A 13,872-nucleotide genomic window follows, 5' to 3' on the forward strand; every position below is an offset into this window, starting at 1 on the left:
CAGAAAGCGGTACCCGGCTCTTGCCTAGCAGCTATAGACACCATTAGCACAACACACACCGCCTGCAGAGCAGACATGGCATCCGTAAAGCTGACATTTACAGTGGAAAAATCATTTTAAATGGACCATATTACTTCATATTATAATAAAACTGCATTTATAATAAAACTGAGTTTACTCAATAAAGGTCATTAAATGAGAAAATGAATATGAAAATATTAATAACAACACTAAAATGTTCTTTCTTATAATCTAGTTTAAAAACCACACCAGCACCAAAAATATGTGTTTCAGCAAATCTGCAACACGCCAGATAAGAGACATTTAATTAGCAACGTGAATCCATCACACACATTTTTACAAATCCATTTTGATGCAAATGAGGTGGAAAAAGCACCGCGGGAATCGGAAAGTATATTTACGATTTCTGCACAAAAACAATGCCTGCAAGTATATATATATATATAATGGCTGATTGGGTGATGGGTGATGATGAAAAACATATACGGTGAACGACATGCAAACTATCAGACGTAAAAGGCGATTTTGTGCTTGAAAAGAAATTTAAATGTGTTATTTTTTGTGGTTGTGATGTGTGTTCATCGAAGCCCCAAAGGAACTTGCACAAGGTAGGTGAAAACAGCTGGCGAAAATTACAGCATCACTCCAAGGAGTGGGCAGCGGGAAGGTGCGGGATTTGATGAATCAAGGACCTTTTGTTCACAGTGGAAAAAAAAAAATGACTACTTGATGAACAACAGGCAGCTGTCGTTGGGAAGCATTTAGGTTTGAAGCCGACGCGGAGGAGGACAGAGGGGAGGAAGGTCATTTAAAAGAGGATGCGGGAGATGATGATGTGGCCGGAGTGGGGTGTATAAGTGGGCTTTTTCCTGCTTGAATCAATTCCACGCTCAGTAAGCCACAGAGGTATCACGGCTGTGGCACAAACATTGACACGACGCGGCAAACAAAGCAAAAAAAAAAATGTAAACACACCAAATTGTGATTCTATACAATTTGTTATATGCTGATTTTATTAGTGTCCTTGAGCGTCATACAAGGCACTATTTAAATGTATGCTACTTAAATATTGATTTGTCAAAAAAAAAGCACAAAAAAAAAAATCCCGCATAAACCTCTCCATGCGTGGAGACACACGCGCACACACACAAAAGCAACATAAATAGGAAAAACTCCACACCCAAAATCTTTGGAAGTCCATTTTCCCGGTTTCATCGACACCACAATAATAAACCGTATCCTGAAGTACGTAAACGTATATTATTTCACACCACAAGAATCACAAGGTTGGTACATTAAATTAGTAATCCAGCAAATGTATGAATAAAAAGTCCCACATATTAGTAGTCAGCTTTTATGTCGCTTAAAATAGCAATATGATCAATACCAGGGCGGTATCGGTGTCAAAAAAATACATAGATCTGTATTTGTTTATTTTCACTAATAGTGTTTTTGTGTTCAAATATATTCTATATATTTATATATTGTTTGCAAATTCAGGAAATGAGTTATTGGACACAGGATGTATTTAAAATATCTAAAGTAGTATTTGCTTTTGTTTATGTATTCTGCTCAAACAATCCTATGTAACAAAAGAAGAAATTTGTCATAATTTTCTTGATGCTGTTACTATGCTGTATTTAATATTGATAAATTGTTCATAAATTAATACAGAAATATTTTCTTGTCTAAAATTGTTACAGAAAATATCCATGTCATAGTGTTAACTTGGTATCGGATCGATACAAAAATATGTATAACATTACTGTTGTATAATAACTGCTTGTGTCAAATACAAATACATTATTTTATCATAAAAAATAAGCTTTTAATAAGTTTGTATGTATCACGAAGATGGTTACGGAATTCTTTTTAAATTCATTGAGACACTTTTAAAGAATAAAAATAACTAATAAGCCCCACCGTGCCACCTCAGAAATAAAGAAGAGAAAGAAAGGTTATCCTACTTGCGCAAGGTGAGGGTGACTCCTTTGCCTCCCCAGTGCCGCTGCACTCCATTTCCTCTCAACCGAGCGCGCTCACTAAAGACAGGCGGGCAGCAGCTTCCTCCTCCTCCTCCTCCTCTTGTCGGTGTGAGTCTGCGAGTGTGAGGGAGAGAGAGAGAGAGAGAGAGGGAGAGAGAAAGAGAGAGAGAGAGATGACACAGAGTGAATGGATGTCTCAAACCATTGTAACTAAACGTAATACCACCTCCATTACGCCATTACAGGTTTTTCTACATTGAACTGTACTTTGTTATTAATGTTGAGCGGTCTTAAAGGGGACCTATTATGCCATAATAAACCACTTTCCAAGTAGCTCTCCAAATGGGTTATTCATTTATTAGCAACTCTTACACCGAGAAAATTAGAAAGTGAGTTTCGGCAGTAGTTCGGAAGTCCTCGGGAGCACTTTGGGAGTGTGACCAATCACAGCTCTCCAAATGGGTTATTCATTTATTAGCAACTCCTACACCGACAAAATTAGAAAGTGAGTTTCGGCAGTAGTTCGGAAGTCCTTGGGAACACTCTGGGAGCGTGACCAATCACAGCTCTCCAAATGGGTTATTCATTTATTAGCAACTCCTACACCGACAAAATTAGAGAGTGAGTTTTGGCAGTAGTTCGGAAGTCCTCGGGAGCACTTTGGGAGTGTGACCAATCACAGCGGAGTGGGCTTGTACGGAGGCGGGCTGTGAGTGGAATACTTTAAAACAGACTGTTTTGGAAAGCAAAGGAAATACATCTGGAATAGGTACATATTCTGGAAGATCTACAAAGCTACATCGTGTGTCGCGGCTACATCGTGTGTCGCGGCTACATCGTGTGTCGCGGCTACATCGTGTGTCGCGGCTACATCGTGTGTCGCGGCTACATCGTGTGTCGCCGCTACATCGTGTGTCGCCGCTACATCGTGTGTCGCCGCTACATCCTGTGTCGCCGCTACATCCTGTGTAGCCGCTACATCCTGTGTAGCCGCTACATCCTGTGTAGCCGCTACATCCTGTGTAGCCGCTACATCCTGTGTAGCCGCTACATCCTGTGTAGCCGCTACATCCTGTGTAGCCGCTACATCTTGTGTAGCCGCTACATCTTGTGTAGCCGCTACATCTTGTGTAGCCGCTACATCTTGTGTAGCCGCTACATCTTGTGTAGCCGCTACATCCTGTGTAGCTGCTACATAGAGTCAACAACTCGATACAAAAGGATGAAAATGAGCATAATAGGTCCCCTTTAACCACCTTCAGTGATCATTACTGCCACCTTCAGTGTTAGAGTGGAACTTTACACTTAAAACATTACATTACATTACACTTAGTATTAGAATATTAGCAAATATGCATTGTGTATGATGGCATAACATATCCTTGACTCAAACACTAAGGGCCCAATTGTAAGGTAGGTAATGGTGGTGGCCGCAGCACATTGTAAAACTAGAATTAACTAATGTACTGGGATAAAGTAGAAATATTGATACATTCATAATAGTACACTCTGTATTTGGGACAGATACTACGCCAATGTGGACGCATTTCAGGGCAATACGTGGAAAAACTATGCAGCATGACGCTGTCCACATGACCCGCTTTAAACCCTTCTACCTTACACTGACAGGTATGCTAATGCCTTCAAGCTCTGCTGATGCGGCTCTGACTTATGGTCAATTAGTCCCGTGGCCAAAGGAAAAAGTTGTGCGATGCTGACACGTCCAATCCACCACACCTGTCGCCCCCATTGTCTACAGCGGGAGGCCTGTCATCGTGCCATCCCGCCCACTTTCTATCCCCCCCCATTAACATTGCTGGGCTACGTTGAAGAGGTGGCAGCTCACCTGCTGGCTGTGGCGGAGCGTGGCGGGCTCAGCTGTCGGTTGCACGCTGATGGATGTACAGTGGAAAACATACGTGGAAGTTTGAGCTCCCTCCTTCTTTTGGCAGACGGCCTGACCTCCGGCGTAAAGGCAGCTTATCCTAAAAGAAATGAAGGGCACGCGACTTGATGTCCCCCGTGACTGTAAAGCAACACAAATGCACACACTGTAATGTCAAGAGTGAGTCTTCGCTCACGGTGCAACAAAAGCACGCTTGGTCCATTTGCATGGATTCTCAATCAGCACACACTCAACAGCAGCACTCGGCTCTGTCATTATTGTGGGATTGTTAAAGTACCTTTTAAATCTTCAGGTGCACGCACTGCCAAGGAGCTCGCCACTTACACGTCACTATAGCAACGTTTTTCTTTAGATTCCTACTCAGCCTGAGGTTTGGAGGTTAAACTGTAATCTTTCTTGTTTATAATTGCGCCCCAATATTGGGGTGCCACGAGACAATACATAAAAGGTTAATATTACCTTTAAGAAAATGACAATGACCAGGATGGATAGGATCAGGAACGAGCACATCAGAGGGACATTACATGTTAGCCGGAGGTAGCAGAGATGAGGATGCTGAGGTTCTCATTGGGGGTGACCAGGATGGATAGGATCAGGAAGGAGTACATCAGAGGGACATTACATGTTAGCCGGAGGTAGCAGAGATGAGGATGCTGAGGTTCTCATTGGTAGTGACCAGGATGGATAGGATCAGGAACGAGTACATCAGAGGGACATTACATGTTAGCCGGAGGTAACAGAGATGAGGATGCTGAGGTTCTCATTGGGAGTGACCAGGATGGATAGGATCAGGAAGGAGTACATCAGAGGGACATTACATGTTAGCCGGAGGTAGCAGAGATGAGGATGCTGAGGTTCTCATTGGGAGTGATCAGGATGGATAGGATCAGGAAGGAGCACATCAGAGGGACATTACATGTTCTCCGGAGGTAGCAGAGATGAGGATGCTGAGGTTCTCATTGGGAGTGACCGAGATAGACAGGATCAGGAACGAGTACATCAGAGGGACATTACATGTTAGCCGGAGGTAGCAGAGATGAGGATGCTGAGGTTCTCATTGGGAGTGACCAGGATGGATAGGATCAGGAAGGAGTACATCAGAGGGACATTACATGTTAGCCGGAGGTAGCAGAGATGAGGATGCTGAGGTTCTCATTGGGAGTGACCAGGATGGATAGGATCAGGAAGGAGCACATCAGAGGGACATTACATGTTCTCCGGAGGTAGCAGAGATGAGGATGCTGCGGTTCTCATTGGGAGTGACCAGGATGGATAGGATCAGGAAGGAGTACATCAGAGGGACATTACATGTTAGCCGGAGGTAGCAGAGATGAGGATGCTGAGGTTCTCATTGGGAGTGACCAGGATGGATAGGATCAGGAACGAGTACATCAGAGGGACATTACATGTTAGCCGGAGGTAGCAGAGACGAAGATGCTGAGGTTCTCATTGGGAGTGACCAGGATGGATAGGATCAGGAAGGAGTACATCAGAGGGACATTACATGTTCGAGGCCTTGGAGATAAAGTCAGAGAGGCCAGACTGAGACGGTTGGGACATGTCTAGAGTGAATATATTGGTAGAAGGATGTTGCCAGGTAGTCTCTGCAGTTGAGTAAATTACAGCGGTATGAAGATTTTTTTTGTGTTCATCGTGTATTTCCATCGGAGCAACACAGTGCGATGTTTCATTATAGATAAGAGACAGTTATTGTAGCACATCACTGATATGTTATCTGCACACACACACACACACACACACACACACACACACACACACACACACCTCAAAGCAAACACTGTGCGATCCAGATAGTGCGTCCCGATGCCCTTGGTAGTCCGTGACAATTCTTTTTCTTTTTTTTCAGCCCTGCAAAAGATAAACGGAATCCATTAGACAGAACATTTGGAAACTGTATTTTGTATTTGCAAAGCGGGTAAATGGGTTGTTATGACAACCACCAGGGCACTTATTTGCCGGCTTGGTTTGTTGTGCAAATTGGACGCTAAACAACAATTATCGCCAATGAAATATGGATTGAGTAAAAGCCAGCAAGTCAAACCCAGTTTCCTTTCCACCGCCACCATTCACACAGGCCAAGCATGAAATGACACATCTTGATTGACAGCTCCACAAATGAGAAATTATTTACTGTGAACAGAGCGGCCCGCCTGCTTTTGGCAGAGACGCTAACCGTGTCTTGGAGGCGAACGTGTGAGCGGAAGGTCTGATGATGCGTCATCACAACCGCTGCAGCAAAGGACCGTCTTCGCCCCCCCCCCCCAAAAAAAAAATGACATTCCCTTGGAGACATAACTTTCATGGATGGAAGTGAAATACATGATTTATGTCAATCATTGCAGTCAGGTTATATTCACTATTAAACTGACACACATACTGATTAAAAGTATTGGGACACTTGGATGTTGACTCTATTGTCAATGTCAATCCAAAAAGGTGTTTTTAAATAAGCTTTCTTCTACACCAAACTCCTCCAACCATGCCTTTATTGCACTATGTAAACAATTTGCGGCATAGAATTGTAAAAAAAAAATGCAATAAAAAATAAACTAGCATTATCAAACATGACACTTCACTTATTTGCTTCACAACAAATAGATAAGAAAAAAGAAACAGAGAAAAGATGTTGGTTGGTTAGTTCAAAAAAGGACAATAAAAAAAAACAAAACATAATATCTAAAGATACCATGACATTGAGTGGAAATATACAATATAAATAATATTTTTCCTCCAAGAGCCTCCAACATCCTGATCCCAAGTCCGATGCTACCATCTAGTGGTCAGAGATACTTATTACAGCAGTATCACCTCCCTCAACTAGAACTGTTCTAATTTTGTGGGCTAACTTCGTTTGGCAGACATATTCATCATCGTATTTATAAGTAATAATGATTGACACTCATAAATAATGAGCACAAACCATAAGAAATTATTTTGAATGAGCTTTATTCCATTTACAAGATTATTTCCATCTTTACATAATACAATCCTCGTAATAGTTTTTTTTTGTCTGATGACTGCTGGAAAAGCTAATGTACATATTGTATGTATTATCATTTTAGGTTATTATTACTATTATTATTATCAATTGTTACGTATTTTGTCCAGTTTTTCAAAGTTTATTTGATGCTATTTGTTTCTCTCTTATTTATTATTTTTGAGTATGTGTACTGTACAGTATATATTATTCATGTGAGTATATAAATATAAAAACTTTTATATACACATAAAGATACAAAATATACACACACAATAAACCCCACACAAAAAGAGAAGAAAAAAAAAAACAGCCACCTAAACACACACACACAAACAAAAAATCCGCCCAGTGAACCAGGAAGTGATCAGGCCAATCAGGAGAGTCTACCAAACTTGCTTTTGATTGTTTTTTTTTTTTAATCCTTGTTAAAAAGCCTATTTATATAATCTCATCTTTAAGAGCGGGAGGTTGGTGTGAGGAGGCCAAGGAGCTCTGCCCGTCCTGTCCCCCCGAACTCAACTGTCTTTTCACGTTTCACTAAAACGTTATCCTCCTAGCGAATGTCTCACTCACTTCTTCTCGTCGCGTCTAACTTCTGCCGCCGCCGCCGACGAGAGCGCTGCAACACCTGCTGCGGTTCTGAGGGTTGTTGTCGTGCAGATCCACTCCCGTCCTGCCGCGACCTGCTTGGCCGGCTCCGGCCTGAGGGTCATTCTTTGGTAGCTTGTTAGCTAACGTGATGAATAGAAGAAAAAATAGAAGAAAAAAAAACGATCATCAATGTCACTTGTTTGTTGCATTTTTGAGAAAGGACGAAGAAGGAAAAAAACAACGACCTTCCCAGTGTTTACGCCCACCACTTAAAAAAAAAAAAAGACAGCAGGCTTTGCTACACACCTTAAAATAAAAGCCATGCCAGCATCTGAGCGACAGCGAATACGCTAACCTAGCATGATGTCACAACATTATTGATACCAGTGTAATGTTAGCAATGTAGCTCACACAGCTACGCTAGCGTCCCCAACAGTCGTTGTGCTTGGTTTGTTTACGTGGATCACGAGCCCGAGACAAATTCCCGGGAATGTCGACCACGAGCCGCCACTTACCGATGGCCATAAAAATATCGTTGACGTTGAGGCCAGTCTTAGCGGAGGTCTCCATAAAGAGAAGCCCATTTTCCTCGGCGTATTCCTGCCCCTCCTGAGGACAACAACAACAAACAGTATTGAATACTGTAAATGATGTCATCATGTGACAATGTCATACCTGATGCTCCACCGCTCTCTTGTCCCCCATGTCCGCCTTGTTGCCGGTCAGAGCGATCACCATGTTGGGGTTGGCTTGTTTATAAAGCTCCTTTACCCAGTTCTTAGCACGTGCAAACGTCTCCTGCAAGCAGCACAACTTTGCCTTGTTATCACTCGTAATTATTTTTTTAATAATAATTATATTATATATGTACAGTATATTATTTACAGTTCTTAGCATGCGCAAACGTCTCCTGCAAGCAGCACAACTTTGCTTTGTTATCACTCGTAATTATTATTTTTTTAATAATAATTATATTATATATGTACAGTATATTATTTACAGTTCTTAGCATGCGCAAACGTCTCCTGCAAGCAGCACAACCTTGCTTTGTTATCACTCGTAATTATTATTTTTCTTAATAATTATTATATTATATATGTACAGTATATTATTTACAGTTCTTAGCATGTGCAAACGTCTCCTGCAAGCAGCACAACTTTGCTTTGTTATCACTCCTAATTATTATTTTTTTAATAATAATTATATTATATATGTACAGTATATTATTTACAGTTCTTAGCACGTGCAAACGTCTCCTGCAAGCAGCACAACTTTGCTTTGTTATCACTCGTAATTATTTTTTTCAATAATAATTATATTATATATGTACAGTATATTATTTACAGTTCTTAGCATGTGCAAACGTCTCCTGCAAGCAGCACAACTTTGCTTTGTTATCACTCGTAATTATTCTTTTTTTTTAATAATAATTATATTATATATGTACAGTATATTATTTACAGTTCTTAGCATGTGCAAACGTCTCCTGCAAGCAGCACAACTTTGCTTTGTTATCACTCATAATTATTTTTGTTAATAATAATTATATATGTACAGTATATTATTTGCATAGTTTTTGCCCACAGGCGCGACTGACCGTGCTGGTGATGTCATAGACCACAATGGCTGCCTGAGCTCCTCTGTAGTACATGGGGGCCAGGCTGTGGTAGCGCTCTTGACCCGCCGTGTCCCAGATGTCAAGCTTGATGGTGGCGTCGCCAAGACTGATGGTCTTAGACTGGAAAGCAGCTGGGAATGACACCAAGTACAGTATAGCAGTATTTTAGCATAGCAGAATACTTTGAGTGTATTGTACGGATACTTAGAAGTAATTCAACATATTGCAACATATTGCCAGCATGAGGCAAAAGTTTCTTTCCAATAGTGTTATGCCAAAAGTCTATTTGTGCTGAAATGACAGAAAAACTGCTGTCCTTTCAGTTGTCATTACTCATATTCAGTGGGTTTGATTCCCTTTACCGGAAGTACTGTCCACACATTATTTTCTGCTGATGGTTGGACGACTTGAACCCGAACCATGTCCAAATGATGGATGTAGTTTTGTATGAGCTTCTCCTGTTTGCTTTCAGCCGTGTTTACTTATTACGGCGACTATGCGTTGTGGCCTGTTGCAGCTTGTCACTGTCGATTTTGCGAGTCACGGCTGGATTGCGTAATCGACGTGTATTATTGCAACAGGGCAATAGAATGCTAATGTTACCAGTGCACACCGTAAATGCTGACAATATAGCTGGGGTGTGAACACGGCATCAAAACATTTGTTTTATTCAAAAAGAAAGAAAAAATCAATGTGTGAAAACTCATTATATACAACAAGTTAATTTTTTAAACAATAATAATTTGGGGTGCATGAAAAAGTGGTTACAATCAGTTACAATCAGTAACTGTTACATTTGTTCACTTCCTGCTTTCCTAATATATTTTAATTATTTTTTTTCCATTCATTCACACCCTGGACTGGTGGCCAGCCAATCACAGGGCACATATAGACAAACAACCATTCACACTCACATTCATACCTATGGACAATTTGGAGTCGCTAATTAACCTAGCATGTTTTTTGGAATGTGGGAGGAAACCGGAGTACCCGGAGAAAACCCACGCATGCACGGGGAGAACATGCAACTCCACACAGAGATGGCCGAGGGTGGAATTGAACCCTGGTCTCCTAGCTGTGAGATCTGCGCGCTAACCACTCAACCACTGTGCAGCCTTTAGACATTTACACAGTAAATAAAATGAGCTTTAAGCCTTGTATGGCCATATTTTTACAAGAGTAAAACTGCATTTTTGTACCTATTTTTACAGCAAATGTGGGCAATGAGCTCACAGGTCACCAGCCAATCACAGGGCACATATAGACAAACAACCATTCACACTCACATTCATACCTATGGATAATTTGGAGTCGCCAATTAACCTTGCATGTTTTTGGAATGTGGGAGGAATTATACAGTAATATATATTATATATAACAGAACTGACAATACTTGTGACTTGCCTTACCTCCTATGGTACTCTCCTGGAATTCATGGAACTGGCCTTTGACAAAGCGCAGCACCAGGCTCGACTTCCCCACCGCCGACTCCCCCAGCAGGACTAGCTTGAACTGGAAGTTTTTGTTTGCTGGTACGGAAGTGCCACCAGGCCTGACTGCTCCTCCGCTGCGGCTTGCCATTGCCGGAGATGGAGGAATGTTGTGGACGAGGCCGCCCTGGGCTGGAATGAAACCTGACTGGCAACTCAGGCACTGGCGGCGAGTCGATGATCACACTCTGGAAGATGTTGCAAAACAGGTTACAGTTAGGATGAATCCAATAATGCATGGGTGCCTGTGTATAAGCAACTAAAATAAACACTTAGTAGTTTATTTCCCTGTTTTAATTAATTGTAAGGAAAATGTTTAACAAAGTAAGTGAGCAAGGTTGGGATAAGCTCTTTCTTTTACAATTATTTTTCGGATAACTTGTGATGGATGTTGTTACTTTGTTAGCATGTTGGAAACTCTCATTGCTACAATGTACAAACTTGTTCAAAATTGTTTTCTTCTCAAACCATGTGGACATAAATCGTCATAATTCAGGCCTAAACTGGTGATACATGAAGAAATAAGCACGCATGTTAAAGAATGTTAGCATAGTAATGCCGAACTTAGAAACATGTTTACTGTTAGCAGCGAGGCTAAAGGCTAAAGCTAACTGACGCCAGTGAGCAGCCCTACCGTAACAAGAACCGGAAATTGTCAATAAACCGCGCCAAAGTTCTTACCACTTACGAATGTCCAGTCAAAAGTTAATTAAAATTATGATATTATTCTGTTATAGCAACACCGTCCACTTTCTCCAAGTGTTGACAGGTAAAATAAATGTTTCACTTCCGCCTTGTTTGTCGTCTTCTTCTTCGTTGTTTTATTAAGCAGAGTATGCGGTCGAGGCACACTCCTGCCACATCTGGTCAGTTTGTGTCATTGCAACTTGACTTTTTTTTTAAATTATTATTAGCATATTAGCTCTTAAACTCGTTCATAAAGTTTAATCAAATCCAAAATGTGAGCGAGTGAGACCTCTCACACTGAATATTATAGTGATTACAGTGTCAAATCAAAGTAAGATTTGTTTATTGATGATACTTGTTTTAAATTCTAAATGATTAAGAGTAGAAAATCCTATTTAGGAACATTCATAAATTATAATTATAATTATAATTAATTAAATATTTGTCACAATGCACCTTTTCTAAATGAAATGTACAAATGAAAATACCTCTTATACATCTTGGAGCAGGACAAGCCATAAAACATTCAAAATAATGTTATTTCTCTTTTAAAAAAAGTCATTAAAACACATAAATATTAACAATTGTATTACAGTAAATTAGTAATGTAACGATTAGTTAGAAAGGTAAATTTTGCTGACTTTATTGAGTACTTACGTGTATTTTTGTGGTACACAACCTCTCTGAAAAACAACTGTATATGACAATAAAAACAATTGTTATCGTTCATTGTGTCATGTCATATTTAAGCCACTAGATGGTACTCAAGTGTAGTGTACCCGTGTGAGGCAACCTATATTCATTACACACAATACCGACTCACACACACACACACACACACACACACACAGCAACACAATAGGTAGCTAAAAAAGCAGACAATACACTACCAATGTATGATGCAGAATATTAACCAACTACTATGTAAACTCAAATATGAACGTGAGTGTGAATGGTTGTTTGTCTATATGTGCCTTGTGATTGGCTGATGACCAGTCCAGGGTGTACCCTGCCTCTCGCCCCAAAGACAGCTGGGATAGGCTCCAGCAACCCCCGCAACCCTTGTGAGGATAAGCGGTAGAAAATGAATGAATGTATTGCAATATTTGATTAGACTAATAATAGGCTATAGTCAACCACAAGACAGCGATCAATTCATTAATTTATGAATTTTTGAAACTTAATGACTGTATTATGGAATGAGTGGTTAGCGCGCAGGCCACACAGCTAGGAGACCCGAGTTCGATTCCACCCTCGGTCATCTCTGGCCAGGTTTTCTCCGGGTACTCCGGTTTCCTCCCACATTCCAAAAACATGCTAGGTTACTAGCATGGACTCCAAATTGTCCATAGGTATGAATGTGAGTGTGAATGGTTGTTTGTCTATATGTGCCCTGTGATTGGCTGGCTGGCCACCAGTCCAGGGTGTACCCCGCCTCTTGCCCGAAGACAGCTGGGATAGGCTCCAGCACCCCCCCCGCCCGCGACCTTAGTGAGGATAAGCAGTAAAGAATATAGATGAATAATGTTGATGTACAGTGTTAGTAGTATCAGGGATTAGTAGTACCTTGGGATAAAAACTAAACAAAACAAAATATGATATATTTGATCATAAACTCACCCTGACAAACAACCCAGAGGACCAGCAGAGTAAGAATGACATCTTGTTCGATGACACGAGTCTGGAATAAGAGCATCAATATTTACATCAGAAAGTAATATCTCAGCATGAATATCCAAAAATGAAAATGAAATGAAGACCCTACCTTGTTTGTGTCAATGTGCTCTGTGCACCCCCTTCAGTTGGTTCCTATTAATATAAATCAATTTGAAGTTTATTATTAAGTTTGGGCAATCACATCATTACACAATAAATGAAGTCAACAAATCAATGTGTGGCACAATGTTGGGACTTTTTCTTCTCATCAGACAAATAAACATTTCTCAACCAGATGCTGACGTGGCTGCTGTCTAAATAAGTAATAGATTACAGTGGCATATATTATATATCGACATATATAATCAGCTTGAGAGTCAGTTATGTATATGTATTATTCCAAAATGGAATTATACATATTGCTTTTTTGGTCACTTGCGAGCACATAATTGTGTGCCTTTGTCCAAAAACTACGACGGAGTATTGAGCCACATTGAAAAAAAATAATAATTTGAGATTTTGACAATAGTCATAATATTATTACAATAATAAAAATACTACGATAATTGTACAAGAACAAAGTGAAAAATTTACAAGAAATTTAGAAGCCAAAAACCACTTCCACACAAGAAGGGAAGAACTGTTTTTTCACTCCATGTCAGACATGCCGTTAGGGATGTCTGATAATGTGTTTTTTCCCAGATATACCTATATTGTCCAACTCTCAATTTCAAATACAGATATGAAATTATGAGAAAAAAAGTTGTAATATTACCTTAGTAGTATTAGTAGATTTCAAGGAAAAACTTTTTTGGTCACTTGCGAGCACATAATTGTGTGCCTTTGTCCACAAAATACGACGGAGTATTAGAGCCAGATTGAAAAAAAAAATATTTTAGATTTTGACAATAGTCATA

General features: G+C 40.3%; 2 protein-coding genes across 2 annotated transcripts in view; both read right to left on the bottom strand.

Annotated features, from left to right (window-relative positions):
• The window catches only part of LOC131110063 (zinc finger protein 385C-like), a 43,305-nt gene extending 37,524 nt beyond the window's left edge, over positions 1-5,781 (bottom strand). Inside the window, exons 1-3 of the mRNA XM_058062754.1 lie at positions 5,698-5,781; positions 3,853-4,032; positions 1,989-2,120 (exon numbers count right to left, since the gene is read on the bottom strand). Of these exons, the coding sequence (XP_057918737.1) occupies positions 1,989-2,040 (52 nt within the window). The 5' untranslated portion in view covers positions 2,041-2,120; positions 3,853-4,032; positions 5,698-5,781. The remainder of the gene's footprint in view (positions 1-1,988; positions 2,121-3,852; positions 4,033-5,697) is intronic.
• Positions 5,782-7,101: 1,320 nt separating this feature from the next.
• On the bottom strand, positions 7,102-10,763 carry LOC131110064 (ras-related protein Rab-5C-like). The gene is made up of 5 exons (XM_058062755.1): positions 10,532-10,763; positions 9,102-9,253; positions 8,180-8,302; positions 8,020-8,113; positions 7,102-7,644 (listed from the first exon to the last, which is right to left on the bottom strand). Exons 1-5 carry the CDS (start codon positions 10,701-10,703, stop codon positions 7,502-7,504), a joined length of 684 nt encoding a protein of 227 aa, XP_057918738.1. The 5' UTR covers positions 10,704-10,763; the 3' UTR covers positions 7,102-7,501.
• Between the last annotated feature and the right edge of the window lie 3,109 nt (positions 10,764-13,872).

Source organism: Doryrhamphus excisus, chromosome 22 (assembly GCF_030265055.1).
Source record: "Doryrhamphus excisus isolate RoL2022-K1 chromosome 22, RoL_Dexc_1.0, whole genome shotgun sequence".
NCBI lineage: Eukaryota > Metazoa > Chordata > Actinopteri > Syngnathiformes > Syngnathidae > Doryrhamphus > Doryrhamphus excisus.